General features: G+C 62.1%; 1 protein-coding gene and 1 long non-coding RNA gene across 7 annotated transcripts; both read right to left on the reverse strand.

Moving 5' to 3' along the window:
• Positions 1–10,932: 10,932 nt before the first annotated feature.
• On the reverse strand, positions 10,933–13,467 carry LOC144367834 (uncharacterized). The gene is made up of 3 exons (XR_013427338.1): positions 13,118–13,467; positions 12,428–12,505; positions 10,933–11,230 (listed from the first exon to the last, which is right to left on the reverse strand). It is a non-coding gene; the product is annotated as an uncharacterized LOC144367834 (long non-coding RNA).
• Positions 13,468–13,616: 149 nt separating this feature from the next.
• On the reverse strand, positions 13,617–27,553 carry LOC144367835 (uncharacterized). Of its 6 annotated transcripts, none has more exons than XM_078025084.1 (7): positions 26,274–27,553; positions 25,880–25,963; positions 24,014–25,068; positions 20,158–22,673; positions 18,686–20,065; positions 17,585–18,577; positions 13,617–17,483 (listed from the first exon to the last, which is right to left on the reverse strand). In XM_078025084.1, exon 4 carries the CDS (start codon positions 22,124–22,126, stop codon positions 21,098–21,100), a length of 1,029 nt encoding a protein of 342 aa, XP_077881210.1. In that variant the 5' UTR covers positions 22,127–22,673; positions 24,014–25,068; positions 25,880–25,963; positions 26,274–27,553; the 3' UTR covers positions 13,617–17,483; positions 17,585–18,577; positions 18,686–20,065; positions 20,158–21,097. The 6 variants fall into 6 exon arrangements, 5 of the variants coding, with proteins under 5 accessions (XP_077881210.1, XP_077881211.1, XP_077881209.1 ...); XM_078025085.1 differs by having other exon boundaries at positions 18,686–19,840; positions 19,950–20,065; positions 25,880–27,553; XM_078025083.1 differs by having other exon boundaries at positions 17,585–18,354; positions 18,484–18,577; positions 25,880–27,553.
• Between the last annotated feature and the right edge of the window lie 124 nt (positions 27,554–27,677).

A 27,677-nucleotide genomic window follows, 5' to 3' on the forward strand; every position in this document is an offset into this window, starting at 1 on the left:
CTCCAGGGCTGGTCCAGCCCTGCCACCGAGGCTGGTCCTGCAGCTCTGTCCTCCAGGCTGGTCCAGCCCTGCCACCGAGGCTGGTCCTGCGGCTCTGTCCTCCAGGGCTGGTCCAGCCCTGCCCACCAAGGCTGGTCCTGCGGCTCTGTCCTCCAGGGCTGGTCCAGCCCTGCCCACCGAGGCTGGTCCAGCCCTGCCCACCGAGGCTGGTCCTGCAGCTCTGTCCTCCAGGGCTGGTCCAGCCCTGCCCACCAAGGCTGGTCCTGCGGCTCTGTCCTCCAGGGCTGGAGGCGGCTGCCAGGTCGCTGCTCTGCTTTGCTCCTCACCACAGCTGAGTGTTTTCCTTCATTTCCAGATAGATGAACCGGAGGTGACAGAAGGTCCTTTCTCCAGCCTTTGGGGAGGGGCGGGGGGGAGGGCGGCCCCCTGGCAGGACCAGGGAGCAGCCTCGCAGTCAGCACCCCCAGCTCCTGGGATCCAAGGGGTTCTTCAGGGAGAAGAGAGTGAGAGAAACCAGAGAGGCCCCGGGCGGGCCTAGCACTGACCCTCTAGGGTAGATGAGAGGACGAGGGGTCCTGTGGAGGGGTCTGTGCTTCTGCGAGCCCCATGAACCTGCAGGATGGCATCTCCCCAGCCTCCGCCCCGGCCTCCACCCCGGCCTCCACCCCGGCCTCCGCCCCGGCCTCCGCCCCGGCCTCTGCCCCGGCCTCTGTCCCGGCCTCCTCCCCGGCACCCTCATTGATCTGTCTGCAGGATCAGCACATCAGGACAGCTGCCTTGACAAGAAGGTCGAAATCCTCCCTGGGCACAGCCGGCCTCCTGGGCGCTCCGGGCTGCTGGGTGGGTGGGCTTTGCACAGGGACAGTCAGAAGGGCCCAGCAGCCCACCCTGGAAGGCCACCCCTGAGAATGGGAGGCTCCTGAGTGGACTTCTGGAGATTCCAGTGTGCACTGAGCCTGGGCCCAGGGGCTGCGCCCCAGGGCACCACGCAGGGCCACTCTGCAGAGGCCCTGTCCCTCAGACCCCCACCCAGGACCTCCAGAAGACACCACCATTGGAGGCTCTGCTTCCTCCTCCACAGCAGCTGGGTCTCAGGAAATCCTCACCCAGATGGATAGAAAGACAATGTTGATCCAGCCCTGGAGGAGGGCGGCTGAGCGGGACACACACACACACACACACACGCACACGCACACACACACGTTGGTGCCAAGTGCAGGCTGTGAATCACAATTCACTGTAAATCAGGTTATGCTTTGCACTTTACATGTAATTGTTAAATTGCTCTAAAAATAAGTCACCGATGAAATGGATAATGATCCAATTTGCCTCATCCGTGACTCGGTCTGAACCGAGAGCTGACACGGGCCCGGCACGTTCACGGGCCACTTGGCGGCAGCATGGAAAAGGCTCTGGATCCACTGACATGGCGGGAGGGTTTCCATCCAGTCGGCCAGGCCTCGGAGTGCAGGCCTGTCCCTGCCCTGGGCCATGGGATCTGCACAGGTCTGCAGCCTTGAAAGGCCTTGGTGAGCGGAGCTCTGCCCTTGGGCAGCTGGTCCCCCAGTGTCTGGAGTAACAAGGTTTCCTGGGCTGATCTTTCCGTGGGGTGCGCCCAGGCCTGCTTTGCTCCGTGTGTGTGTGTGTGTGTGTGTGTGTGTGTGTGCGCGCGCGCGTGCATGTGTGTGTGTGTTGGGGGGATCCTGGTACAGTCACCGTGCTGCCTGGACTTGGGAGAAGAGCCCCAGACCTAACATCTGATTGACAGGCTTTGAAACCCCAAGTCCCCCGGCCCACAGGAGGGTGGCTCAGGTCCTGTCTGCCCCAGGCCCCTCTCCAGCTGCGCGGCCTCTGGTGTCCTCAGGGGGCCTTCGGGACAGAGTGGCAGGGTGGGGCCTGGAACCACTAGACCTAGTCCCCAACACAGTGTCACACTAGTCCCCAACACCCGCATCACACGACCCTTCTGCAGGAAGAGGATGACAAGTAGCCTGCCCAGCGTCAGGCTGAGCCCGTGAAGGCCACGAGATCGTGGGCAGGCAGCCCCACGGAGGACCACAGAGCCGCACAGAGGCACCAAGAGAGCCACGGGAGGCCTGTGCATGTCCACCTGGATCCCACATGGCAGGAAGCAGGCGGGAGGTGAGATGGGCACCAGGAGACGGCCCAGCACTGGGCATTCCAGACTGACCAGGCCCTAGTGCAGGCCTAGCGCTGCCCTGTGTGAGAGAAGCCTCAGGCCAGAAGCCATGTCATGGTTTGGATCTTCAGTGTCCCTAAAGGCCATGTGTCAGAGGTTTGTCCCCAGCGGAAGGTGGCATTGGGGGGTGATGTGCCGCAGTCCGGCTGCAGCAAAATAACCACTGGGGGGTGACGAGCCACTGGTGAAGGTTGATGCAGCAGGAGTGGGAGCCGTTTACTGTAGGACAGGAGGGGTCTATATACACTCCACACAGCTTATCTAATTAACATAAACTAGATACAGCTGTCAGCCAATCAGGAATCTCCACACTTATCTAATTAACATAAACTAGATACAGCTGTCAGCCAATCAGGAATCTCCACACTTATCTAATTAACATAAACTAGATACAGCAGTCAGCCAATCAGGAATCTCCACACTTAATGGCTCGCTGGCGCCACCTCACAAACCACTCCCCCTGGCATTTGCCAGGCGCCATCCTGACTTGTTGACAGACTCTAACGGTGATGGACCTTCAGGAGGGGCCCCAGTGGAGGACGTGGGCTCGCTGCCCTGAAGCAGGAATCGGGACCGGGCCCCTTCCTCTTTCCTTCTTCCTGGTCACCGTGAGTTGAGCAGCCCTCCTCCGCCACATCCTCCCACCATGACGGTCTGTCCTGCCACAGGCCCACAGCCACGGCCCAGGGGGCCACAGACTGAAAACTCTCAAACCAAGAGCCCCAAGAAACCTTTTCTCTTTGTCAGTCGCTTACCTCAGGTACTGCGCGCCAGCAGCAGAAAGGCAGCAGGACCCTGGTTCCAGTGGGGTCGTCACTGTAACTGCCTGACGCTGAGGTTCGGAAGCCTTGGGGTCGGCTTGCAGGGGGGATGTGGAAGAGTTTGGAGAGGGAGGACCCCAGCTCCTTCCATTCTCTCTCTGCCTCCTGGCCATGAGGAGGTGAACATATGTCCACCACATGCCCCGCCATGGTGTGCTGTGCCGCCACGGCTCTGTTGATCTGGGATTTGAGCCGTTTCAGCCCGTGGCCACTGGACTCTCCAACTCTGAGCCTAAACCTTTCCTCCTCGTGTGCTGTTTATCTCAGGCCTTCTGTCACAGCGGTGGCAGCCGGCTGGCACACTGTGTGATGCGCAGCCAGGGGGCTGGGCGCCGTGGAGGAGGGGGCCTCCATTATCAGGTGCCGGGGGACACAGGGAAGCCAGAGAGAAGCCACAGGGAAAGAGTAGGCAGGAGCCCTGAGCCCTGGAGGGAGGCCGAGGGCTGGAGACGGGGACAGGAGACACAAATGACAAGGCTCGAGGGAGACATCGGCAGAGCGGTCTTAGGACCAGGCTGGGGGGAGGGGGAGGCGCCAGGCCCCAGGCTGCAGGGCAAGCTCAGGCTTGGCGGGCCATGTTCAATGTCCTGCATTGGGACCTGAGAAGCAAAGCTGTGTCCCCAGAGCCCCCCACGACCCCGCTCCCGCAGGGGGACAGACAGCAGACACTACCCACAGGCCCACGGGCTGGGTGCAGCCAGCGCGTTCGGTCAGGGGCAGGAGGGTCTGCCTGTCCAAGGGGCCACTGTTTGGGGACAGTCGAGGGGATGAGGGATGTCCCGGAGGAGGGAGTGAAGCTCGAGGCCTCCCGATGGAGGAGGAGCGCGCATGGCAACAGCTGAGCCAAGAACCAGGGAGACGGGCAACCACAGGGCAGGGGCCTCCGGGAGGGCTGGCCTCTGGGGCTGCCGTGGCTGCTGCCGACGTGGCCCTGGGTCCTTCTTCAGGCCAGGGCGCAGGCTCTGTGGACCCCGCTGGGCCACTGGGTCCTATCCAGGCTCCCCGGACATGGTGCTGGGAAAGGCCGAGGGGCTGAAGAAGAGCCATCTGCCTCGAGAAATGGGGCAGTCCCCAAGGCCCTGGTCACCTGGATCCAGCATCAGAAACCAGAGCCCAAAGCAGGCCAGGCAGCCTGCTCCCGGAGAGAGGCCCCCAGGCTGCCACACCTGCGTGCGGCGCAGGAAGCCATTAGCAGGCTGTTTTGATTGGCTCCTGTCTGGGGGCTCATTATTTTCACAGGGACAATTTCTAACCATTTTGCTTGTCACTCAGGGCCCTTGCTCCTCGCTGAGCTGCTTGGGCCATTATGAATACAAGATCCCACGCGGTCGACGGCCTTCGCAGGTAAAAACGATTCCTGTGGCGCGTACCTGGCAAAGCACGGGCACGGGCCAGGTTCTGGGGAGTCACTCTGGGCTTCCTGGAGGGCGGGTGGGAGGGAGCAGCGAGGCCCCCAGGGCCGGTTCCAGGAGAGAGGATCCAGAAAGCCCCCGTCCCTGAGCCAGGAACACGAGTCCCCTCCCCCTCCCCTGGGTGGCAGCAGGGGTTGGAGACGCTGAGGGGAGACTTGGAGGTACCAGGGCTGCCAAAGACAGGGTGTGACAAGCCGGTAGCCCCTGCACCTCCTGCCAATGGGGCCTCTGGGGTTAGGGCCAGGTGATCCTGAAGCCCAGTCAAGAGTGGGATCCTGGCAAGGGGTGCGGACAGCCTCCCGGACAATGGGGGAGGAGACAGACGAGACTCCAGTCCAGTTCCAGAAGCTTCTAGCTGGGGGGTGCAGGAGCCCAGCTTCTGAGCCTGGTTTTCTCATCATGGACACAATTAGACTGGCCACGGAGGGCTGCTTAACATTGAGCCTGTAGGGCAGCCCTCCCTGGGCACTGGGGACTGCCTAGAGGGCAGCAGCCACGTGGCCGGCATCTCCACGTCTCCACTCTGGCCGACCACGTGGCCGGCATCTCCACGTCTCCACGCTGGCCGACCACGTGGCCGGCATCTCCACGTCTCCACGCTGGCAGACCACGTGGCCGACATCTCCACGTCTCCACGCTGGCCGACCACGTGGCCGACATCTCCACGTCTCCACGCTGGCAGACCACGTGGCCGGCATCTCCACGTCTCCACTCTGGCCGACTTTCCGGGTTTGGGTTTGGGTCAGGTGCTAAGCTGAAAGCCCAGCACTTCTGGAACCGTCAGTTCCTTGGTACAGAGAAGGTCAGAGCTAAGGCCAGAGATAAGTGAAGCCCGGAGGGGCAGGGGACACGGGGGAGCCACAGAGCCCCTTGGGGTCCCAGGAGAGGACAGGATTCCTGAGGTGTAGGTCCCTGGTGTGTCTGAAGAAGGACAGCGAAGGCAGCAGGAGGGGCAGGGCAGCCATGGGCTAGGGTGGCCGGTGAGGCAGAGCAGGACAGATCTGTGCGAGGTGGTGGCAGACTCCCACGCGGGTGGGCACCTCTCCTCCGGAGCCCCTTCTCCTTCATCTCCCACACGCTCTTTTTACTGAGCACCAGCCGTGGGCCACCTAGGCCAGCCCCACTAGCTTGGGGATCTCCCCCCAGCCTGGGCTCACCTGGCCTTCAGGGGTCAGTAAGGGAGTGACCACCTGCAGGTGGCCGTGGCCAGCTGGGCTCTCCACCCAGCGGTCTCCACCCGGCTTCTGCAGCCGATGTGCTGCCACGGCTTCCCTCGCCTTTGACTTACCGCGAGGGGCTCCCCAGCTCCCCCATGAGACCCCACCATGAAGGGCAGAGCTCGTCACAGGGCATGGCACCACGTGGGACAATGACTAAGGGGCCTGTCCTGCTGGGGAACTGTCTTCCTAGGGTCACGGTCTCCTTCTTTGCACTTGGCGACCACTGGTGTGACGGTCCTGAATTTCCCATCCCAGCCTCAGCTCACTGGCCAAACCCCCAGAACCCCCAGGTGCCCCCTGGGACTCCACGCAGCAGGGCAGAGCACCCACACGGGGGCTGGCCGCTTCTCCTGGGCCAGGATGGAGAGCCCAGATGTGGCTGACGGGGGCTCCGGCTCTCTGAGAACCCGAGCCTCTCTCCTGTAAAGACCCCCCAACACTGGTCACTCGCCCGGCGGCTTCGCTCATCCCAGCTGGTCTTGCCGGGTGCCCGAGTCAGAAGCCACACGTTTGAGGCAAAGATTCCCCAGAACCTTCAGGGATAGGAGAGGCCAGGAAACCGGGCAGCAGGGGCAGAGGCCTGGGCAGGAAGTCATGGTGGAGAGGCCCAGGCTGAAGATCGATCAGGACAGGCCTGGAGAGGACGGCGTCAGCCCAGGGAGGAGGATCCCCAGGGCGCCCTCTACGCCCACCCTGCCCACGCATGCCCCTGTGAACCGGCAGCCCCTCTGCTGTACTGTCCAGAAGTGGCCGCCAGGACTCTGGGGCCCCAACCAGGGCCCAGGCTCAGGTGCACGTCGGGTCCCTGCAGTGAACAGGGCAGAGGGGAGCACAGACCAAGAGGGCACCCCATGGCATGGGCAGGTCCTCAAACAGAGACCTCGTGGGGACCAGGGTCTGCAGAAACCAGAAGAAGAGTGGCCACAGAGGGGCTGGACAGCGCTCTCCTGGGAGAAGGACAGGCTGCTTTCGTGGCTCGGTGCTGGAGACCAGGGTGGATCGGCACGGGGACGCTGATGGGGTCCCCAGCCTGAGACCTGGGCTCAGCTGTGCTGCCACCAGGTCCAGCCCAGTCAGCAGCCTGGGGCATCTGCCTCGGAGGGAACAGGCCACCCTGGGAATGGCCCTCCTAGACCCATGGGGACGACGGCTGAGACAGTCAGTCATTCACCCTGTCACTAGAGGAAGACCCCAGAGCCAAGGGGAACTGAAAACACTAAATACGCTAAACACGTATTTACACACTAACACACGCAAATGTCTCTATTACACCTTCATCGTAACATGCTTAACATTAGACACGTTATGTGAATAAGAGAGAAAAATAATTAAAGTCATTTATCTTTGGACAGAGAAGTTGGTTTCCGTAAAATGGCTAACCCGTTGGAATTTTTTTTTCCCCCATAAAATTGCTGAGGCCTTCTTCAAAGTTATATTTTTTGGGGGCAATAAATTTGAAATCGTTGACACCTTACAGCAGGTCCTCTCTGTTGGACCGTGACATTTGTAATTGAGACAGTGTGCTCTCTGCAGGTGCCGAGGTGCCTGGTGCGAGCGAGGCAGGTCAACTCTGCTCTGCTGAATACCTTCCGTCGCATTAGAATGTGCAACTATTTCACCCAAAGGTGTCCACAGGCGGGCGTCCTGCCTGCTGCCCGTGGCCTTCAGAGGAGCGTGAGGGGGCCACAGGACTCCGTGAGCAATGGCCGCTAGCTACGGTCTATTTTGGAGTCGTTCCGTATGTTTCCTGTGAACGCTTCTCAGATCTTAGATCGCCGCATGCTGGTACAGTCTATAAATTTGTTTAATTAAAAATAGGGCTTTATTAAAAGATGCTTTCCACACATCGGAATCCTCCAGGGCACAGTCCTGTCACTTGAGATTGCATCCGGCCTGCGAGGGGACCCGGCTGCCTCTGGCTGCCTCCACCTACCTCCACCGGCCTCCACCGGCCTCCCTGTTGGAGGCGGGGCTCACTGGCTTCCTGATTCCCAGCCCTGGATTCAATAATGACCATTTTCTAGAAGCTTTGAAAGAGGAAGCTGCTGGTCCTTGTTGCTCTAGTCATCGAGTCCGTTCAGTAATCGATGCCACCAACCTTGAGAAGGTTTGTTTGGAAGGGGGTTTGTGCCACGCTGGGCCCCTTGGTCTGGCACCCAGGGCCCTGGATTCAGCCCCGTGAGGCCTCCTGCAGGTTCTCAGAGGCTCCACACCAGCTTTGCTCCAAAGTGTTGCAACTCAGTGATCAGGACTTCAGCCACCTGGGCAGCGGGGACTCGCACTGCGGGACGGTCAGGTCGTCCCGACTGGGCAGGGCTTTCAGTGATCATGCAGGTCACTTCCTGTGTGGCAATGTCACTTTCGCCCTGAGATGTCGGTTGAACACGTGCCACGTTGCCACCAAGTGAAGCGAAGGGTGCCATCCTCTGTGTGGGGACTTGCAGAGCTGTCACGGGAGAGAGTCCCGCCGTTTCCCTGTGCAGAATGGAAGGCTGAAGCTGCGCTTTCCGTTCCTGGAGGGCTGGATTCCGGGAGCCCACGTGTGCAGCGCCATCTTGGCTGGAGGCTTCCCGGCTGCACTCTGCCCGGGGGCCCACTGCAGCCTCGTCGGCTGAGGGAAAGTTCAGCACCGGCTTCTGCATTATAAAATTTAAACATCATCAGGAAACAGTAGAATGACTCGCTGTGGCTTGACCTCGTGGCAGGAAGGTGCACTCCTGGCCTGTGGGGTGGCTGCTCAGCCTTGTCCTCCTGAACTTCACCTGTCAATGTCCTGCCACTGCATCTGGAGACTGGGACATCTCAGGCGTGTGCTGAGAGCCATAGTTGAGTAGGAATGACGCTTGACATTTTTGGTTGAGATGATAATGGTTCAGATGTGCATTCAATTGGATATTAGACCCCTGCTGTCCGCCTCCGCCTGCTACTTTGGAGTTCTGGGGGGATTCCCGGAGAGTTCCCATTGGTTGGGGAAGTGTGGGAGGAGGGAATTCCGGAGGAGGGATTTCCGGTTGGTGTGGTGTGTCCCGGGAGAAGGCCACATGCGTGGCGTTTGTGGGAGTTTTGGAAATAAAGTTTGTTCCTGCTTGAGTGGCTCGTGATTTTGTGCCCAGCCACACTGAGGCATTTGGTGGCCCGTATGGGGAACGCCTGAATCTTGGGGTAAGTGAAATTGCTTGCCCCTGAGGGAGAGTTCCAAAGTAGCAGGCCGAGGCGGACAGCAGGGGTCTAATCTCCAATTGAATGCACATCTTAACATAACCATGATCATCTCAATGGCTTGCTGGAGTCACCTCTCAACCTACTCCTATGGCTCTCAGCAGGCTCTCAGCAGGCGTGGCTCTGGGAGGGCCAGGGAGGGCTTCTCCAGACATGGCTGGAGGTCTCCCGCTGCAGGTTCCGCTAAAGCCACCCTCACCACATGGCCCAAGGTTGGCACCTCAGGCATGCACGGGCAGGGCACTGCCAAAGCCGGTCGAGGTGGAGGCCAGCAGGCCCGAGCTGCTTGCCCTCACCCAGGTGACCACAATGTCACTCAGTTCACATGTGAGGAACTGGCCTAAGAGCAAAACCCACCAGGGGCGGGCAGCAGGCGCTGAGGGCACTGAGGGCCACCTGCTGAGGGCGGCTGCCGTCCTCCCTGAGCTCCTGGAGCAGAGGGCCGTCCTCAACGGGCCACGAGCTGGGACAGCTGTCCCAGCCCCAGCGGAGGAGGAGCACCTGCTGTGGAGGAGCCAGGCTGGACGCTGTGACAGGGTGTCCCTCCACACTCGTGGGGCAGGGAGGCCAGAGCCTGCCTCTGTGTCTAACGCCAACCACAGAGGCCCGCCCTGGGAAAGCAGAGTGACCGTCTGTGAGAGCCGACTGCGCGGCAGAAGCCAGTGTCCTTCCAGGGGCACCTCGGGTCTCGTCCTCCGGGAGTCACCGTCCTGGGAGTTTCAGGGGCTTGTCCACGGAGCAGACTCCTTCAGGGTGCGGCGCTTCCATCTTCAGCATGCTGTCCCCAAGGCCACCTCCATCCCAGCCAGCAGGACAGGAGCCCCCTCCCACCTCGTGAGGTGGTGCTCCGCCAGGCCTGGGGTGGGGTCCTCGCTCTGCCCATCTGTGGGCATCCACAGCCACCCCCAGAAAGGGCTGCGGGAAGTGAGGAGGAAGGAAGGTCCTGGAGGGTCCAGGGCAGCGCCCACCCGGCCTGCGTGCCCCCCGGGCAGGGCTGCTGGGAAGCCGTCACCCGCTGCTCACCAGCCAGCCTGGTCCAGGAGCCAGAGCACACATCAGCTGCTTGGCAGGAGCCTGGACTCCGGGCCAGACCTCGAGGCTCGGCCAGCTGCAGGGCAGGGGCGTGCTGTCCCACGAGCCTCACAGGAGAGGGTGCTGGGGAGCAGCCTGCCCAGGGTGTAGCCCTCAGGCCACGGGGCTCACTGGGCCAAGGCATGGAAGAGCACCTGTGTGTGGCACTGGGGGAGCAGGGCCTGGCTTGGCCCCACGTGGTCCCCAGGTCCCACGAGCAGGAGGGAAGGAGGCCAGGGCCATCCATGGACTGTCCTGCCGCAGCCAGGGTGCGAAGGGCAGCTAACTGGCCTGCTCATCAGGACCCACCAGGGAGGCCGTGCCACACCACACCCTGCCAGGCTGAGCAGGTGACGTCCCCTGCTCCCCTCCCGGGTTCCTGGAGCTGGGCAAATGGAAAGCTGGACATCTCGATGACTTGGTCAAGGCCACCGGCTACCAAGTTCAGGCGGCGCCTGCGGGTGGTGCTGCGGTAGCCCAGGCCCGGGCTGAGGCAGAGACCAGGGCCTGGCACAGCTGACACGGCTGTTGCAGCCTTGGTCCCCGACACTGACCGGGTCCTCCACGTATGTGTCTCTCCCGAGCCCTGCCTGCTGCTGATGGGAGGCAGGACACGAGGCGGATCTGGGCTGGGACGCCCTCCAGGCTCTGCCCCCACACGTGTGAGTGACGAGCACCCTGTCCAGTTTGGAGACCGAGCCGCTGCCCCAGGAGAAGAAGGCCACATCCCCACACCCACACAACTGGCCACCGAGGAGGGGCCAGTGTCACCACTGAGGCCCATCACTCACAGACTGGCACCATGAGGGCAGCAGGGCAATCCGTCCAGACTCCCAGCAGGAGGGCTTGCCAGGGCATCCGCGGCCATCACTGTACACGCTCTAATTCCAGCAGCTTCAGGCAGGAGACATGGCGGCCCAGAGCCGACCCGTAGCTCCCTCCACCGCAGCTACCGGGCCTCTAAGTGAGTCCGTAAACACGACCTCTGGTGGGAGTCTACCTTCATTCACTGCTGTGCTTTTATTGAGCGCCTACTAGGTGCCCCGCAGAGTGAACTGTGCAGGGAGTATCTTCTGGGTCTGCCCACGTGGTCCGGGAGGGAGCGGGAGACTGGGCCTGCTTCCTGTTCCCCTCACAGGACACTGACAGGGCCAGCTGAGGAGGCAGGTCTCCTCTGGCTCCGGGGTTCAGAGGCTCCAGTGCATATGGTCCCCTTTGCTTTGGGACAGTGGCAGCCTGGTTCATCATGGCAGGAGTGTGGTGGAGGCCTGTCCACCTCAGGGCCACCTGGAGGAAAGAGAAAGGAAGAGCTGGGGTCTCAATGTCCCCTCCAAGGTCACCCTAATGACCTGACTTCTCCCAGCAGACCCCTGGCCTAAAGCTTCCTCCACCTCCAACAGAGCCACAGGTTGGGGACTGAGTCACAGGGGCTTCAGGGGACCTTCCGGACCCCAGGAGCTGCTGAGGGTCCCTAGCCTGGTCCTGAGAGCCGGTCAGGGAGGGCTCCCGAGGGGACAGCCCTGTGCTGCAGGGTCTGGGAGCAGAGTCCAGGGTGTGACCGTGAGAAAGAGAAGGCGAGCAGCGGTCTGGCTGCTGGTGGGGACGGCCGCGGTGTCCGCGGCCAGGGCTCTTGGAGGCTTCCCGGAGTGGGCAGGCAGGGGGCAGCAGGAACCGCCTGATGCAGCATTTACACCACGGGCATCGGCAGAGTGTCCTCATCTCTGAATGGGAGCCATGTCCGCCCAGGGAGGAGGCTGACCCCTGGCTAGCGCTGACGCACGCACAGCACGGGACCCCAACCCTTGCACGGACTGGCAGCCAGGAGGGGCCTTCCTGGTTTCCCCAGATGCAGAAGATCACCTGGAGTGGGCTGTCCAGGGGCAGGGGCAGGATGGGAGGGGAGGTGACCGCTGATGCTGACCAGGGCAGCTTCAGAAGGACTTGGCCTCTGGAGGAGAGGCCTGGCCCAAGGAGGGTTCAAGCGGGAGTGCAGGGCGGAGGCACAGAAGGTAGCCATGCGGGCGGAGTCCAGAGGAGGTGGCGCCAGCCAGGCCGGGGTGCGAGGGTCCGGCAGGCAGCTGGCAGGGTGAGCAGGCTGGAGGGGCCAGGCTGCCCAGGGCTGGGGACAGAGCGGGGCCTGGGGACGGTGACAGGACTGTTTTTGAAAGGGGCAGAGGAAGGGCCAGGCCAGAACCTCTGGCTCTCAAGGAGGGGCCCACACGGGGAAGGAGAAGCCCAGGTCATGGAAGCAAGGGTGGACAGCTAAGGGCAGTCTGCGGGCTCCCCTTGGTTCATGGTGGTGACCGTGGGAGCTGAGAACCTGGGGTTGTCAGCACAGAGCTTCTCTCCTCTCCAGACCAGCTGGCCATGGCTGCGACCCCCAACACGAAGGTCACAAGAAAGCCCGAGCCTTGGGACCATCCCTGCCCACAGGCCCCAAGCGCCCGCTAGGGCTGGAGCGCCAAGGGAACCGGCTGAACTTACCCACAGTCCTCTGCACATTTGCACAAGACAGGTTATCAGGAGGGCCAGTGCAGGGCGTCTTCCTGACTCCATGAGGACCTTGTGTTGAGCAATGAAGAAATGACCAGGTTGCAAATTGGTAGGGCCCCGTTGAAACCCAGCAGAGTGATTACACCCAGATGCTGTGTGGCCTCAGGCTAGTGTGTCTGCTTCCCTGTGCCTTGAGGCCTCAACTTAATATTTACTAACTTGGAAACTGTGGGCAGAATTAAGTGGTCCGCGGAGGACGGTTCGGCCCTGGACGTGGGTCATCTCACAGCTTCCCATGAGCTGCTGCTTGTCTTTCATTTAGTTTGTGTTTTCTTACAATGGGGAAGGTCCCAGCAGAGCTGCTGCCCAATGACTCTAGTAAATAAACCAATTACTACGTCCAGGGACAGGCTAGGCGAGGGGGACCCGGGCACCATGCTGCAGGTCTGGGAAACACATGCCCGTGGGCAGCCCTGGGTGTCCCTCTGGTGTGACCACCCTGCTCTCAGCCAGGAAGCCCAGCAGAGCCAGGGGCCTCCGTGACCCCAAGGTTCTGGTGAAGGACTTGACCACAAGGAAGGCACCGTGCAGGCCCTGGGCTCACCCAGAGGGGCCCAGCCCTGGTCAGGGCTTCAGGGTGCTACTGGACAGTGAATCCACCAGGTGGCCCCCGGGACTTACCTGCAGGACAAAGGGGGGCTGTAGCCTTGGCGGGAATGAGCCAGGCTGCCCGCTGCCCGCTGCCCGAGCACCGTCCATCTCCCCCTCGCCCACTGTCCATTCTGTGGACAGCTGCTCAGGCATCCCGCTGCTGGGCCTGCAGTGACCTCTGAAGCACCTCAGCACTGCCCACGATGCCGAGCCACATCTTCAGGCTGGTCATCCCCCAGGGTCAGGGGACGGTCCCCAGGAAGGTGCCTGGGCATCAGCAAGGACCTGATGCCAGAGCTCAGTTGCAAGTCCTGCCCTGGAGGAAATGGTGGCCCAGGGGGAGGAGGAAGAAAGAGGAAGAGCAGGGGGAGGGGGAGCAAGGTGGGGGAGGGGGATGGAGAACGGGGGGAGGGGCATGGGGGGAGGAAGGGGAGGGGGATGGAGAGCAGAGGGTGGGGGAGGGGGCAGGGGGCGGGGGAGGAAGGGGGAGGGAGGAGAAGGGGGAGGGGGAGGAGGGGGGTGGGGGAGACCCAGGAGGGCAGCACAGGGAAGGCGAGACTTCTGGGCGGGGGGTGCGGGCAGGAGACCCAGAGGACCAGGCCACTCTGGCCAAGGACGTGAGAGCAAGGAGGGAGAGCTCCCGAGAGGGACCTGGCCAGCTCAGGGGGACATGGCCAGCACAGGGCCCAGAGCGAGTGAGGGCAGGGACCCTGGGCCGTGTAGGACCCATGACAAGTGTGCAGGGCAATGGCAGAGGTGGGGACGAGGACAGAGCTGGGGACGAGGTGCACCGAGTGCAGGTCCATGAGGAGGGGATGAGGGCGGCAGAGAAGGGCCAGGCCAGGTCAGATTTTCACCAAGGAATGACATCACCACACTGTGCCTGGCCGTTGTCAGTTATCATGTGACCGCTGTGTGCCAACGCTATTCCGGGGCAGGCCTGTGACAATCCGCATGGTAGAGCACACAAGAGCTGAAAACTATAGTAACTCCCTTTTATGGAGGGGAAATTGAGGCTCAGAAAGGTTAAGTAATTTGCCCAAGGACACACAGCTGCAATCTCAGGAGCAAGCAACGTCTGGGCCCAGCAGTCTGGCAAAGCTTGTTTCAGCAGAGCCACTTTGCCTGGGACTTTCGACTGATCCTGCTGCCCTGTGCAGAGGGCGGGCATGAGGGGGGCAGAGTGGCCCCAGGATCTCAGAAGTGTGGACACCCACGGTCCCCCTCCTGCTGAGCCTCTGGCCTCAGGGTCTGGCCCCCACTTAACGACACATCCCTTCTCCAGGGCGTCCAGGGCCCATTAACCACTGGGCAGAACCCAGTCTCCTCCACGCGGAGTCTGCGAGCTCTTGGTCCCAGGGAGCAGTGTGTCCCCGGGAGAACCCTTCTTGAAACCCCGGGGGGCAGGCAGGAATGACGGCAGTGACCGCGACCTCGGGGGACCTGGGGCCTGGTGCGGAGGAGCCTTCTCCTGCCCCTCACCTCCCACCGGGGCCTTCTGCAGGCCTGGCCGGAGCTCTGCAGGGTCCCGGCAGCAGTGGCCCTGGGACCCAGGACGCCCAGGACCATCTTGGGGCTGGCCCGCGTGTCCATTCCACGCTGCTGTTCTTGGGAGGCGGTCACCCTGTCTGCCCCACTGCGGGAGCCCTCCTTGGAGGACAAGTGGTAAGTGTGGAAAGAGCCGTGGGCCCCCGCCACCAGGCCTGGCCCCGGGCTGCGTCCTCCCCCCGCTGCTGAAGGTCGGCTTCCACTTCTCGCTGGGCGCGCGGGAAGCTGCTGGGCAGGCTGGCCGGGAGGGGATCGCCAGATGCCCACCTCAGAGGACCGTCCTGGCCGAGCTGCAGGAAATAAGGGGGAACCCAGAGCAAGGAGAGGCCGGGAGGAGGGGTGGGACGGGCTGCGCTCGCCCTCCTGTGCGCTCACCAGGGACCCTCAGTGCCCCGCCTCCGCCCCTTCCCGTCTGGGGCGGGCTCAGGGTGGCAGAATGACCTGGGGTTTCCCAGGAGTCTGGGTGCTGAACAAAGGGGAAAAGACGGGCCTGCAGGAAGCTCTGCGAATGCCTGACCGGGTGCCGTGGCCGCGTGGGCAGCTGTCTGTGGCCTCCTTGCCCTGGGGAAGCCCCTTCCTGAGCCGGAGGGCCTGGCTTGGGCTCTGGTTAGCGAGGGGTGCACTGCAGCACACCGGGGTTCCTGAGCTTCAGAAAACCCTCACACGGAGTCGCTACATGGGAGGACAGCGTGACCTTTACCTGCAGCCGGGGGCTCTCTACATGGTGCTGCCTCGGCTCAGGGCGCGGAGGGAATGCAGATGAGGGGACCGCGACCCGGCAGCCCCGCGCGCCCTGCAGCCCCGCACCCCTCCTTCCGCGTTCCTCCTTCTGCCGACCTTGACTGCTCAGTGTCATTAAGCTTTCCTCTGGTTGGGGGGCCTACCACCCATGCCTGTCCCTCTTTGTGACTGCCGTCACTGCTGCTGTGAAGCATGGGGCCCTCCCAGGAGTCCGGGCACTCCACGCCCAGAGCGGCCACTTGCAGGCCCCTCCACACTTCCCGGGATTCTGTGCTTCTCTCTCCTTCCTTAAAAGTGGTGGCCTGGTGTCCCTGGGATGCCCAAGCACACGCGGGATCTTGTTTCCTGTGCAGCTTTTATTAGGTAAGGAATCCCGTGCTGCAGGCCGTCTGTCTCGGTGCCTGCGATCCGGCTGTGCTCCACTCCACCTGATCACATGCGGGCCTGGGGTCCCCCGTGCAGTGCCTGCTCCTGAGCTTCTGTGGGCTGCTCCTTGGGGGTCTCCTGGCCCTCGGGGCCGCTGCTCCTCCATTCTGTGTTGGGGCCACCTCCCGAGCTGTGGCCTGTCTTCCCTCTCTGGAAGGGACTCTGACATCAGTCTTACTGCGGCCGACATACCGGCTTTCCTCTTCTGTCAGTGCCCAGTGTGGTTAGTTCAGGACCTGTCCCCTGGGCAGGGCCTGCGGTCTGAGGGCGCTCCGCGGCTGCCGGCGGTGCGAGGCGGGGTCCCACTTCACACTCTCCTCCGGGGATCACTGTCTTTCCAGCTTTGCTGATTGGTCACCCTGTCCTCCCCTCGGTCCCCAGCACTGGGTCAGCTGTGACTGCGATGAGCCTCAGCCCTCAGTGTTCAGGTGTTGGCAGGTGAACCCCGGGTCACAGCCTCCCCAGCATGGTGCGCTCCCAGTGATGGGGACCCTCAGTCCCTCGGGGCCCCACCCCATGGCCGTACAGGGTTCAGAGGCCCCCACGGGGCAATGCTGGCCTCCTCCTGAGCAGCAGGGCAGGAGGCCGCGGGGGCTGTAACTCCCACCCCACGGGGATGCGTCCTGCCCGACCTGAATCAGAAGAGGAGGCGTCCCTGGCCCAAGGCCACTGCTCCTGAGTATCAGGATCCAGATCCGACCCCACTGGCTGGGCCCTGCCGCACCTCTGGCCACCCTCAGAGGTGCTCCAGGTGTCCCTGGGAGGGGCCGGCGCATCCCTAACCAGCCCCGAGACCTGCGCCTCAGCTCTGGGCGCCCATCAGGAAGCATGAGAACGGGGCGGATGTCCCCTCCACAGCCACCGAGAAAGCCTTGGCACCAGCTCCACATCCTGCCCAGGACCTGCCCCCGAGGAGGACACAGGCCAGAGCCGTGGAGGCAAGAGGCTGTGCCTCCTGCCCGGGCCTCTCAAGGGCAGCGTCTGGACAGCAGCAGCCGGCTCTGGCTCCCAGGATGGTGATATTCCCGCTTCACCGGGCGCCAGGGGGTTGGTGGCCCCATACAGTGGCTAGTTTGATGGGATCAGCTTGTGCTAACACCATCGCCGTCACCGTCACAAGTGCTCGTCCGCCTTTTGCAGCTGGCCGGGGGCCCGAGGCCTGCCCGCTTCGCCCCAGCCCGTGCCCAGCCTGGGAGGCTCCGCTTGTTCCTTCTTCTTCTGTTTTTTATCCATGTTCTCAAATGACAGTTTTTATTGAAAATAACATTTCCAAATTGGAAAGAAGCCGTGCGGGGCTCTGGGCTCCTCTATGCTGCTTCCTTCAACCTTCTGCCATGTGTCATCCGGGTGGAAGGACGTGGAGAACACTCGGCCTCCCTCGTGCACGTAGCTGGGAGCGGCTGAGTGGCGTGGTGGCTTTGGGACGATGGCCGTGCCCTGCCTGGCTCTGCATCACAGGACCGCGTGGCCCTCCTCCAGGTCGGCCACAGTGGAGCGGTGCTGCTGGAATCCGGGCTCGTCTCCCGGGCGTGGGGGTCTCCACACCTGCGTGATTCCCTGCAGCCTCATGGAGTCTGACCCACTCTCTGTGATTCCCCGTTAGACACGCCATTCAACACACGGAGCAGACTTTCCATCCACAGTTAGGTGTGGCCGGCACCAAAGCCAACCATGGAAATCACTGCCAAGAGAAGCTGTACCTACTACCCCCCGCTGTCCCCCAGCCACCTCCCCCGTCCCTGCCAACCCCCTGGGTTCGGGTGGCCGTGACCACGTCATCACCTGCAGCTTCTGTCTGGTTTCGGTCGCTCATTGAGTCTTCAAGTCTATCCACGCCGCAGCCTGGGTCGGATAACCCTCCACCACAGGCAGGGACCACGTGCGGCCCACCCGGCCACCCACCTGTGGACACTCTGGTGGTGTCCACCTCCCGGCTCTGGTCAACAGGAGGGCAAGTCTCCTGTGGCTCTCACTCGGCTTCAGACCCCTGTGGCTGGAATCTCTGTGGTGCTGAGGCTTCGCTGCAGCAGAGCGTGGTGGACGGGTCAGGGCTCTGGACCGCACTCACGCTCCCTGACTTCCGTCCGTGAAGCCCTGGGCTCTGGACTGCACCTGGAGACAGGGTCCCTGAGGAGATGACCCAGGCTGAAGGAAGGGCAGGGCCCTCATGGGCAGGGCGTGGCCTCGTCACCAGAGGAGGACACACTGGAGTCCCCTGCAGAGGCCAGACCACCGAGGTCCCCTGAGAAGAGGCCACCTGGATGCCAAGGTCAGGGCTGCGGAGGAGCGCACCTGCCAGGCCTGCTCCTGGGCCCCCAGCCCCCAGGTCTGGGAGAAGATAAGCAGCCGCTGGCCGGGCCGCCCCAGGGGACTGAGTTACAGTGGCCTCAGAGAGCCCAGGTGGCCCGTGTCCGTCTGTTCTGCATCTCCACGTGCCACGCCCGAGGCCCCGTGTTGTGGGGAAGAGAGGTTTACACTGCTCCAGGTTCAGAGGCCAAACGTCCAAACAGCAGGGGGCCAGCTCCGGCGAGGGCCACCTTGACCCCATCCACCTGCAGTGGACAGTGTCATGGATGGAACTTGTGTGTGGGGACAGCACAGGGTGAGACAGGAAGCCAGAGAACGGGGGGCCCGCCAGAGCTCCTGACCCCTCCAAGCCGGCCTCCCCGGTGACCTCTCACCAGACTCTGCTTCTTGGGTTCCAGGGGCCACAGAGCCACCCCAGGACCAAGCTCCCAACACGGACCACCTCCAAAACACAGGGTCACTGCAGACCTACGGGCCATAGAGGGATGTTATGAGAGCCAAGGGAGGCAGCAGCCCCAGGCAGCTTGTCCAGGGTGACCAGAGCCTCCCCCGGGGTCGTCCCAGACGGGCCATCACCTGAGGCACTGTGTGGCCGAAGCTGCGTGACCCTGGCCTGCTCCAGCAGCGGTCAGACCTGGCATCCAGGCACAGGATGCCAAGCACTGTCCCATCTGGGTGTGTCCCTGGGTGCTGCCTGTCAGCCAGGGTGACAGGAGAGGGCCACAGTTCCTTGACGGGGGCCTTCCCCACCAAGGCTGGCCCTTGTCAGACTCGCCCAGCTGTGGACTGAGCACGTGCCGAGGCCTCTCCTGACAGCATGGCCGCCAGCTCCTTAGGAGACCTGGACCGTGCGTGAGGCATCGGAGTCACCTGGAGAAGATCTCAAGTCTGCAGAGACGTGGCGGGGACTCGGGCTTCCCAGGGTGTCCTGGACCCTTCCCAGGGCGACCAGGGGCAGCAGTGATTTCCTCCCGCTTCCCGGAGGGAATCGTGGCCCGTGAGGTGGCCCTCTGAGATGGCAGCTGGTAAGCAGTGGGACAGGACGGGGGACTCGCTTCGTTCCCACCCCCAACACACAAGTGGCACCAACTCTCCCCGATGCTGTGAGCTGCTTTTGCTGGGGACAAACACCTGTGCTGACCTCTCCTGTCCTTCAGCTCGGCTGCTCTGGGGGAGGGGAGGGGAGGCAGAGGGGAGTGTCCCAATCGCTCTCCTTGCTTCATGTCCCCTGAATAAGGGGACCCGCCACTCCTTCGGGAGCCGTGGCCTGAGTGAGTTTCTACAATCTGCTCAGACCTGGGGGCTCCCTGCCCTCTCCTGGGCCTCCTCAGGTGCCCCCAGGCCAGGTGCCACAGCCCCGCGGCACTCAGCATTGACCTCCTCCTTCAGGGAAGTTTCCCTGAAGATGAGGGTGGGGGGGTGGGGGGGGACCTGGAATTCCTGCCCGATGTGGAAACTGCCAGGAGTGGGCGTGGAGCTCGGAGAGGCAGGCGGGGGACCATGGGGACCTCAGGGGCAGCGCAGCGCCGAGGGGCATCTCCCGTTCAGACTTTTGATCCCAACCTGCCCATCTTCCCTCGGACCATAACACCTTGGGCGTGGGGACAGCCCTGCCCAGAACCCTCCAAGGCCTGACGAAGCTCAGGGCTGCGTCCAGATTCCCACGGTCTTTGAGGCCGGCCTCACGGTGCCAGTCAAGTCGGGATGTCATTTGCCCAAAGTCACGGGAACCTGGAATGAGTGGCACTGGAACCAGGGAGAGGCGTGCTTGTCTTGTCCAAGGCAATCCCGGTGAGGACCCGGGGCCATGCGGACACTCACGACGTCACAGGGCCCTGACCTCCCTGTCCTGCAGCTCACGCTCTCTCGACACACCACTTCCCTCGCAGACCTGCCACCTCATGGTGATGGTCTCGTTGCTCCATCGCCTGCCTCCCCTCTGCATCCCAGGTAGGGCTTGGGAGGGCGAAGAAGGTAAAAGTGTGAGCCAGAGGTTCAGCCCCTCCTTCAGAGTTTGCCAGATGTCCCTCCAAGCCACCTCAGCTTACCACCGTTGGCCATAGCTGCTCCGGAAAAGCAGAGCCTTCCGTGGGTCCATTTACCACGCGGTGTCCCCACCAGTCTTGTTGGCAAGGAGGAGGTGTCGCACTGCGGTGGCAGTGTGTGCCAGGAGGGGTGAATGAGCCCACGTCCAAGGTGAACCTGGGCCAGCTGAACCGAGCACCGGGGAGCCCCCACCCAGCAGCTGGCAGAGTGGCTGGCCCTGCCCTGGGCACACACTGCCATCAGGGTCCCACTCTGTGACAGACTCAGGAGCAGGGTGTGAGTGGGGTGGGAGGTGCTTGTCCCTGGGGTGTCCTCCACGGTGCACCTAAAGAGGCCATGACCCCAGCCAGGCCACAGCTGACCCCACCACAGTCTCTTTCCCGCCAAGAGACCTGGACAGCCCTCTTGCACATCAGCAGGCGGTCCCTCAGCCACACCGATCGATCGTTGGCAGGCAGCCAGGCCCCGCCTAGCTCCACCCACCCCAACACAAGGTTCCACTCTGACCCCTGGGATGGCTCTCAGTCCAGGAAAAGCGACTGTTGCTGGCCCTGTGGGCATGGCCACCCTCCGCTCCAGAGCCCGCTGTATTGGTGACAAACATTTGGAACATTAGACCCAGCGGGGATGTCACTGCAAAGCCCTCTGGCCCCTGCGGAGGCTGAGCAAGACCACACACGCACACCTCGCCCCGAAGACTGACTCAGGGACTGGGCCGAACCGCAGACCTCACCAGGCACTGGGCCATGTCTGTCCTGCATCAGTCGGTGACACATCCCCCTCCTCCTCAGCATGTTCCGGAAGCCTCTTCCAGCCTGAGGATAGAGGCGCAGACAAGGCATCGTTAGAGGAAGTGGCTTTTCCACTCCATTACTCTCTAGATTGGCAGCAAACAGCCCGGATGCCACCAGTGCCCCTGCTTGGGAAGATGGGGTTTGAGAATTACTGGCCCAGAAGGGGCTGTGGAGGGGCAGCTGCTTGCTGGTGCGTGGACAACAGTCCTCTCCACATGGTCTGGGCTCCAGTGGAAGGTGAGAAAATGATGATGGTGATGATAATGATGATGTGGGTAAGGATGATGGGGGTGGTGATGGAGGTGAGGATGTGGTGGTGGTGACGGAGGTGAGGATGTGGTGGTGGTGACGGAGGTGAGGGTGGTGGTGATGGTGGTGGTGACGGAGGTGAGGATGTGGTGATGGTGGTGGTGACGGAGGTGAGGATGGTGGTGGTAGTGATGGAGGTGAGGATGTGGTGGTAGTGATGGAGGTGAGAATGTGGTGGTGGTGACGGAGGTGAGAATATGGTGGTAGTGGTGGAGGTGATAGAGGTGAGGATGGTGGTGTTGGTGGAGGTGAGGGTAATGGGGGTGATGGTGGTGGTGATAGTGGTGTTGGTGGTAGTGATGGAGGTGAGGATGTGGTGGTGGTGACGGAGGTGAGGATGTGGTGGTAGGGATGGAGGTGAGGATGTGGTGGTGGTGATGGAGGCGATAGAGGTGAGGATGGTGGTGTTGGTGGAGGTGAGAGTAATGGGGGTGATGGTGGTGGTGATAGTGGTGTTGGTGATAGTGATGGATAGTGGTAGTGATGAAAGTGGTGATGGAGGTGAGGATGGTGATGGTAACGGAGATGAGAGTGGTGAGGATAATTGATAGTGCTGGTGATGGAGGTGAAAGTGATAATGGAGGAGAGGGTTATGGTGGTGGTGATGGAGGTAAGGGTAGTGGTGATGGTGATAATGGAGCTGATGGAGGTGAGGATGTGGTGGTAGTGATGGACATGACAGAAGTGAGGATAGTAGTGTTGATGAAGGTGAGGCTAACGGGGGTGGTGGTGGTGGTGATGAAGGTGGTGATGGAGGTGAGGATAGTGGTAATTGTGGTGGTGATGGAGGTGAAGGTGGTGGTGATGATAGTGGTGGTGATGGAGGTGAGGATGTGGTGGTAGTGATGGACATGATAGAGGTGAGCATGGTAGTGTTGATGGAAGTGAGGGTAATGGGGATGTTGGTGGTGGTGATGGACACTGGTAGTGATGGAGGTGAGGACGATAATGGTGATGGGCATGAGGGTAATGGAGGTGATGGTGGTGGTGATGATGGTGATGATGATAATGATGGATAGTGGTAGTGATGGAGGTGGTGATGAAGGTGAGAATAGTGATTGTGATGGAGATTGGGGGGTGAGGATAATTCATAGTGGTGGTGATGGAGGTGAGAGTATTAATGGAGGTGAGGATGATGGTGGTGGTGATGGTGGTGATGGAGGTGATGGTGGTGGTGATGATGGAGGAGACAGGACAATGGTGGTGGAGATGAGGATGGTGATGGTCTTTTCCTGACTGGTCTCAGCTTCCTCCCTAGATAGAAGCACAGTGCTGGCCATCTCGGAGCTAGAGGTGGACCACTCACCCCACGCCCACTGCCCTGACCGTCTGCCTCTCTCTCCTGCATGGCAGGCAGGCACCTGGGCAGAGGTGAGCTCTGCTCTGGAATCCCCCAGCTTTGGTCTCTGTCGGGGCTGCAGGCAGAAGAAGGTCTCAGCTCAGCCCCTGAGGAGAACCTCTCTCCCACAGATCCCAGGCTGAGCGGCTCCGGGAGAAGACAGATTCTGCTGCGAGTTGCTGGCGTTGGGGAGCATGAAGCCAGCACGGCTGTCCCCAGAGCTGCCTGTCCCACCCGGGGCAAGGTTTCCTTCCTCACCCACCAGCACTGCTTGGCCAAGTGACTTGCTTTGGCCACCGAGATGTGCAGCAGTGGCACACCCCTCCCAGCAGGGCCATCTCCTGACGCCTGTCCTTGGCTGTGTGAGTGACCCAGTGTTCAGCCAGGAAGCTCCGGCTCAGACCAAGACACCGAGGGCAAGGCCGACGGGCTGTCGATGGCTGTTGCCATGCCCACGCCACGGGCCTGGCTGAGCGATGCCGCCCGGCTCTGGGCGTGTTTGTTGATACAACATAATCCAGTCCTTGCTGCCCCGTGTGGTTCCTGAGCTGATCCAGGAGAGATGGATAGTGTAGACTCTGGGCACACTCTGCCTTTTCTGCCTGCAGCCGAGGGTCTCCGGACCCTGTGGGCCTCCCTCACCCTCTGCTGAGAGCCAGCCAGGCCCCTTGGCCTCCTCTCCGCCCTCCTCTGACAGGTCACGCCTGTTCCCAGGGGTCCTCTTAGGGGTCTTTCCTCCAGGCCCTCATCTGGGTCAGTGCCAGAGTGCCTATGCCCCCCTCCACTCCCAGTGGACGTCACAGTGGAGTGAAGGCCATGGATGCTCACCGCCACTTATAGCCTAATATCTGCCCAGAGCCCAACCGAGAACGGTGTGCAGTCCACCTCCCTGCTGTCCCCAGCTCCAGGGGGCCCTTCCCCCCTCGGCCTTCCTGCCTGGTCACATATCCTAGTCCCTCTTGGAGCCTTCTACCACTGCTGTTGTCCCCTGCTGCTGTCCACGGCCGAGACCCCGCCCCCACTGCTGTAGCACAGGGAAGTTGAAGTCCTGGAAGACTGTGAAGTGGACAGACCCGTAACTCCAGCAGGAGCCCTAGATCTGGGTCCTTGTCACAGGTATGAGAAAGTCCCTGTGGCCCCTCCTTGGGATTCCTCCGCCCCCCCCCCCCCGACTGGGCTTCCCTGCCTTCCTCTGCCCGGCCTCTGCTGGGACGTCCTCTCTCCCTCCAGCTTCCTGCCCAGCACCTCCCCAGCAGGCCACCTGGGGCCAGAGAACCACTTTCAAATTGTGCCCCCGACTTCGCCAGGTGGATGGGTCCTCCTCCTCTTCGCCCCTCAACCCTGACCTGGGAAAGCCTGGAAAGGAGAACCTCCCTGCGGCCAGGGCCAGAAGGAGTCCTCGGGTAGCCCTCCTACCTGCTGCGTGGGAGTCCACCGCCACCCAGAGCCAGCAGTGGCCCCTGGGCCTCCCTCTCCCCCAGGTGGACTCCGGCAGGTCGCAGGGCCTGGCGTGGGCCCCTCGGGTGGCCCTGGGTTGTGGGGTGGTCGTCCTAGTTGGCTGCTTTCTGCGGGGGCTCTCAGCTCCTGGCTCTCACCTGTGACCCAGCCAAGGGCAGGCCCCCAAGCCCCCAGCAGCAGCCTCCCGGGAGGGAAAGCAAGCAGGAGAGGCCAGGGAGACGTCCGCGCAGAGGCTGTAGAGAAACTCGTAATAATTTTAATCAGCACTTCCCTCCCATTTAAAACCCCAAACTCTGCTACTTAATCAAACGTCATGCTTAAGCCACATTTACCTCCTTGGGAGAAAAATGAACAATGGCAGCTCAATTTGGCTTTGGATGGGTTTTAAAAATAGTCGAGTCTGTGAAGGCCATTAGGTAAATGGCCTCGGAGAGCCTCGGGGAGGGCCTCCCGCGGGGCCGGCCAGCTCCTTTGTCGAGAAAATAGGAAGGCCAGAGATGAGGCGACCGGCCCACCCTGCCACGGTGGACGGTGGGCCTGGCGTGATGTCTCCCAGGTGGGCACGGCCAGCCAGACGGGCCAGCGGAGCTGCAGGCTGCCCGGCACGCCGGGTCCTCTGAGCAGCTGGCCTTTGTGCCCGTGGAAGCGGGTGGGTGTGATCAAGGGCGCATGCGTGCGTGTGAAGGCGTGTGGTGTGCATGTGCGTCGAGAGGGAGCAAGCGTGTGCGTGTGCATGGGGACGCATCGCCCCAGGTGGTGTTTTTCATTTCACAATATGTAAAACAAATGGCCATGTGGTCATCGAGTCGGTGGGCACTGCCTCGAGGACAGCTGGCCGAGAGCCACCTTGGGAAGGTCCAGCCAGTCCTCCCCACCTGTCCAGCAGTGGAGGAGCCGCCAGCCACGGTGCGGTCGTTCCTCGCTGCCATCCCCTGGTGACTCCTGCCGCCACTTGTCCCTGTTGTTGGTCCCAGAAAAACACTTCATCTTCTTATTCCGGGGACCCCCAGGACCTGGGCGTGGAATTCAAGGGGCCTGTTTAAGCTTGTTTGGGGGATAACAGCATCTTTATTTTTGCTAACCTCAGTGAACTCGACCATGTCCTTCCCTAAGTGTGAGTGACAGATGACAGTGGCGGGACAGTACTTGTGACAGTCTGACCTCGCAACCACGGCCATCTCCACACGATACTACCTGGAGGACCTGCAGATATCTCCACTCATCTTGACATCAAAACTGTGGTATTTGGGGATCTGCCAATTGCTTATTTAATGCATTAATAAAGAGGAAAGCTCACTGCCCTCCGCAAGTGTGTGCCCTTAATCTTCCTGGGCCCTGCTGGGGATGGAACCCAGGGCCTCTCTCGCATGCTGTGCACACACACACCCCTGAGCTGCACCCCGCCCGCTAGGCTGATCTTTTGATAATGCATTTTGATGTCAGTGTCTATGATCTTGTGTGTTGTAATCTGTGCACTTAAAATGTTCTGAAACAGGCTAGCAGCTTCCATGAGGCTGTGGACGGGGTGCCCAGCACAGACCCAGTCAAGCCTGCCCTCCCCCAGCCCAGCTGGCCCCAGACTGTCAAGCCCCGCTCTTCCGGGACCATATTCCAGCTGCAGGAAAGGCCTGTCAGTGCAGCACCCGGCTTCTGCCACCGCTAGGTGGCAGCAGTGCGGACACGGAGCCTCTGCTGGTGCCCCTGGGTCCAGCTTGTTCTTGGCAGGACCTCCTTGTCTCCCTGGCCGCTTAATAGAATCCCTTCAGATGAGGGTTCTGGGGGAAGAAGACCCGGGAGATCTGGGCACACAAAGTGCTGACTCACCGCTGTCTGTCTGGGGTGACTGGCACACAGACCACAACAGTCACACTGTGTGGGAGGTCAACTCCTTCAGTCCTGCAAAAATCCCTATGTCGAAGGAAATAGGAAACCATCTTACAGACGGGGAGACTGAGGGTCTGGGAGGTGAAGATAATGGACCTAGGACTCCAGTCAGTAAATGTGCACCTGGTCTACCCATGTCCAGGCTCCTCCCAGCATGCTTCAGGGTCACCCGCCACTTCCTGGAAATCTTGGTAGGGCAGCAGGTGGGTCCCTCCTTCCGGCTGGATGCAGGCTGGAAGCCTCTGGGTGAGAGGCCTCCTGGGATATGGCAAGTCCCAGCCCAGCTGGCCTGGCTCTGCCTGCCCACCGGCTGCCCCTCCCAGGGAGGCCTCACCTGCAAAGCAGGGTGTGCTGACCGATCCCTCCTGGGTGCGGGAGCGCAGGGGGAGGCCCTAGCTAGACTCTCCTTGTGGTCCTGGTCTGGCTTCTCCTCTACTGCATGTGACGTTGCTCAGCCTTGATTTCTGAGACTCCTGATTTTGTATTTCGCCCAGCAACATGGAGAGTTGGAAGTAGGCTCTGTCCAAACAGTTCGAGGAGCTGGCAGATCCGGCCTTCCATGGACGGTTATCTCTGACAGAAGGGACCCTCAGAAGCTGTCAGCCTCTACTCACACTCTTGCAGATACAGCTCCCTGGGGTAGACACCGAGGAAGCCCTGGGGTGGGGAAGGAACTGGTGGAGAGTCAAGGAGGCCCAGGTTCCCTGGAACTCTTGGTGGCTCCAGAGTTGGGGCCTGGCCAGGCAGCAGATGCTGGAGAGCCAGGAGGGCTGCCCAGGGACTGTTGGATAATCGGGTCAGAAACACTAAAGCTCCAACCAGGAACTCAGCGAGTCGGCGGCACATGCAGCCCTAGAACGAATCGCTAGCAGGACCCAACCCAGCCTCCTCGGCAGCCTTCTGCGCAGAGCTCGCTCGGTCAGCTCCCGCGGGAGGAAACTTTTCGCACAGCCCCCGCTCCACGCGCCCGTCAGTCCTCCCTCGAGGACGCCCCCTCCCCAAATCAGCGCTCTGAGTCCACTGGGCGTACTCGTAACCGGGTCGGAACCTCTAACTGCTTCGCATGCCATCCGGTTACCGTGGCAACACCATCCGGCGGCGCCAGGCGGTCCAATCGGAGCCTGCGGCCTCTCTCGAGCCTTTCCAAGGTGGGGACCGGGACAAGGCCGGGGATGGGAACGGGGGAGACCCAGGCCCCCCGGCAGAGTCGCCCAGGCTGGGCACAGACCCCCGCGGCGAGCAGCGCTACAGCGAGGCGTGGTGGTGAACTAGAGCCGGGGCCGGCCAGGGGCTCGGGCTCCCGTTCGAGGGGCGGGGAAGGCGGGTGACGTGAGCCCGGCCGGGCGGGCGGAGTTGGGACCGGCTCGAGGAGGCGGGGGCGAGCGCGCGGAGAGGCAGACGCGCGAGGGAGGCGGCCGAGCGGCGCAGGCGGCTCTGCGGAGGGCGCGGTGGGCGCGGGCGGCGGGGCCCCGGGATCCCCGCGCGCCTCCTCCGCGCGGCGCCGCCGCCGCGCGTCCCCACGCCCCGCGCTCCACGGCGCCCTCGCTCCGCGCCTCCCTTGCCCGCCTCTTGCCAGCCTCCGGGCCGCGGCCGTCTGCAGAGCGAGCGCTCAGACGGAGCTCCCGGGCAACTTGAGCAGCGCCGGTCGGCGGCGGAGCCCTGGACCGAGCCCCCTGACCCTGAGGCGAGTGAGCGGACTCGCGTCCGCCCGAGTGACAGTCGTCCAAATCAGCGGGCA

This window comes from Ictidomys tridecemlineatus, chromosome 11 (assembly GCF_052094955.1).
Source record: "Ictidomys tridecemlineatus isolate mIctTri1 chromosome 11, mIctTri1.hap1, whole genome shotgun sequence".
In the NCBI taxonomy this organism is placed as follows: Eukaryota; Metazoa; Chordata; class Mammalia; order Rodentia; family Sciuridae; genus Ictidomys; species Ictidomys tridecemlineatus.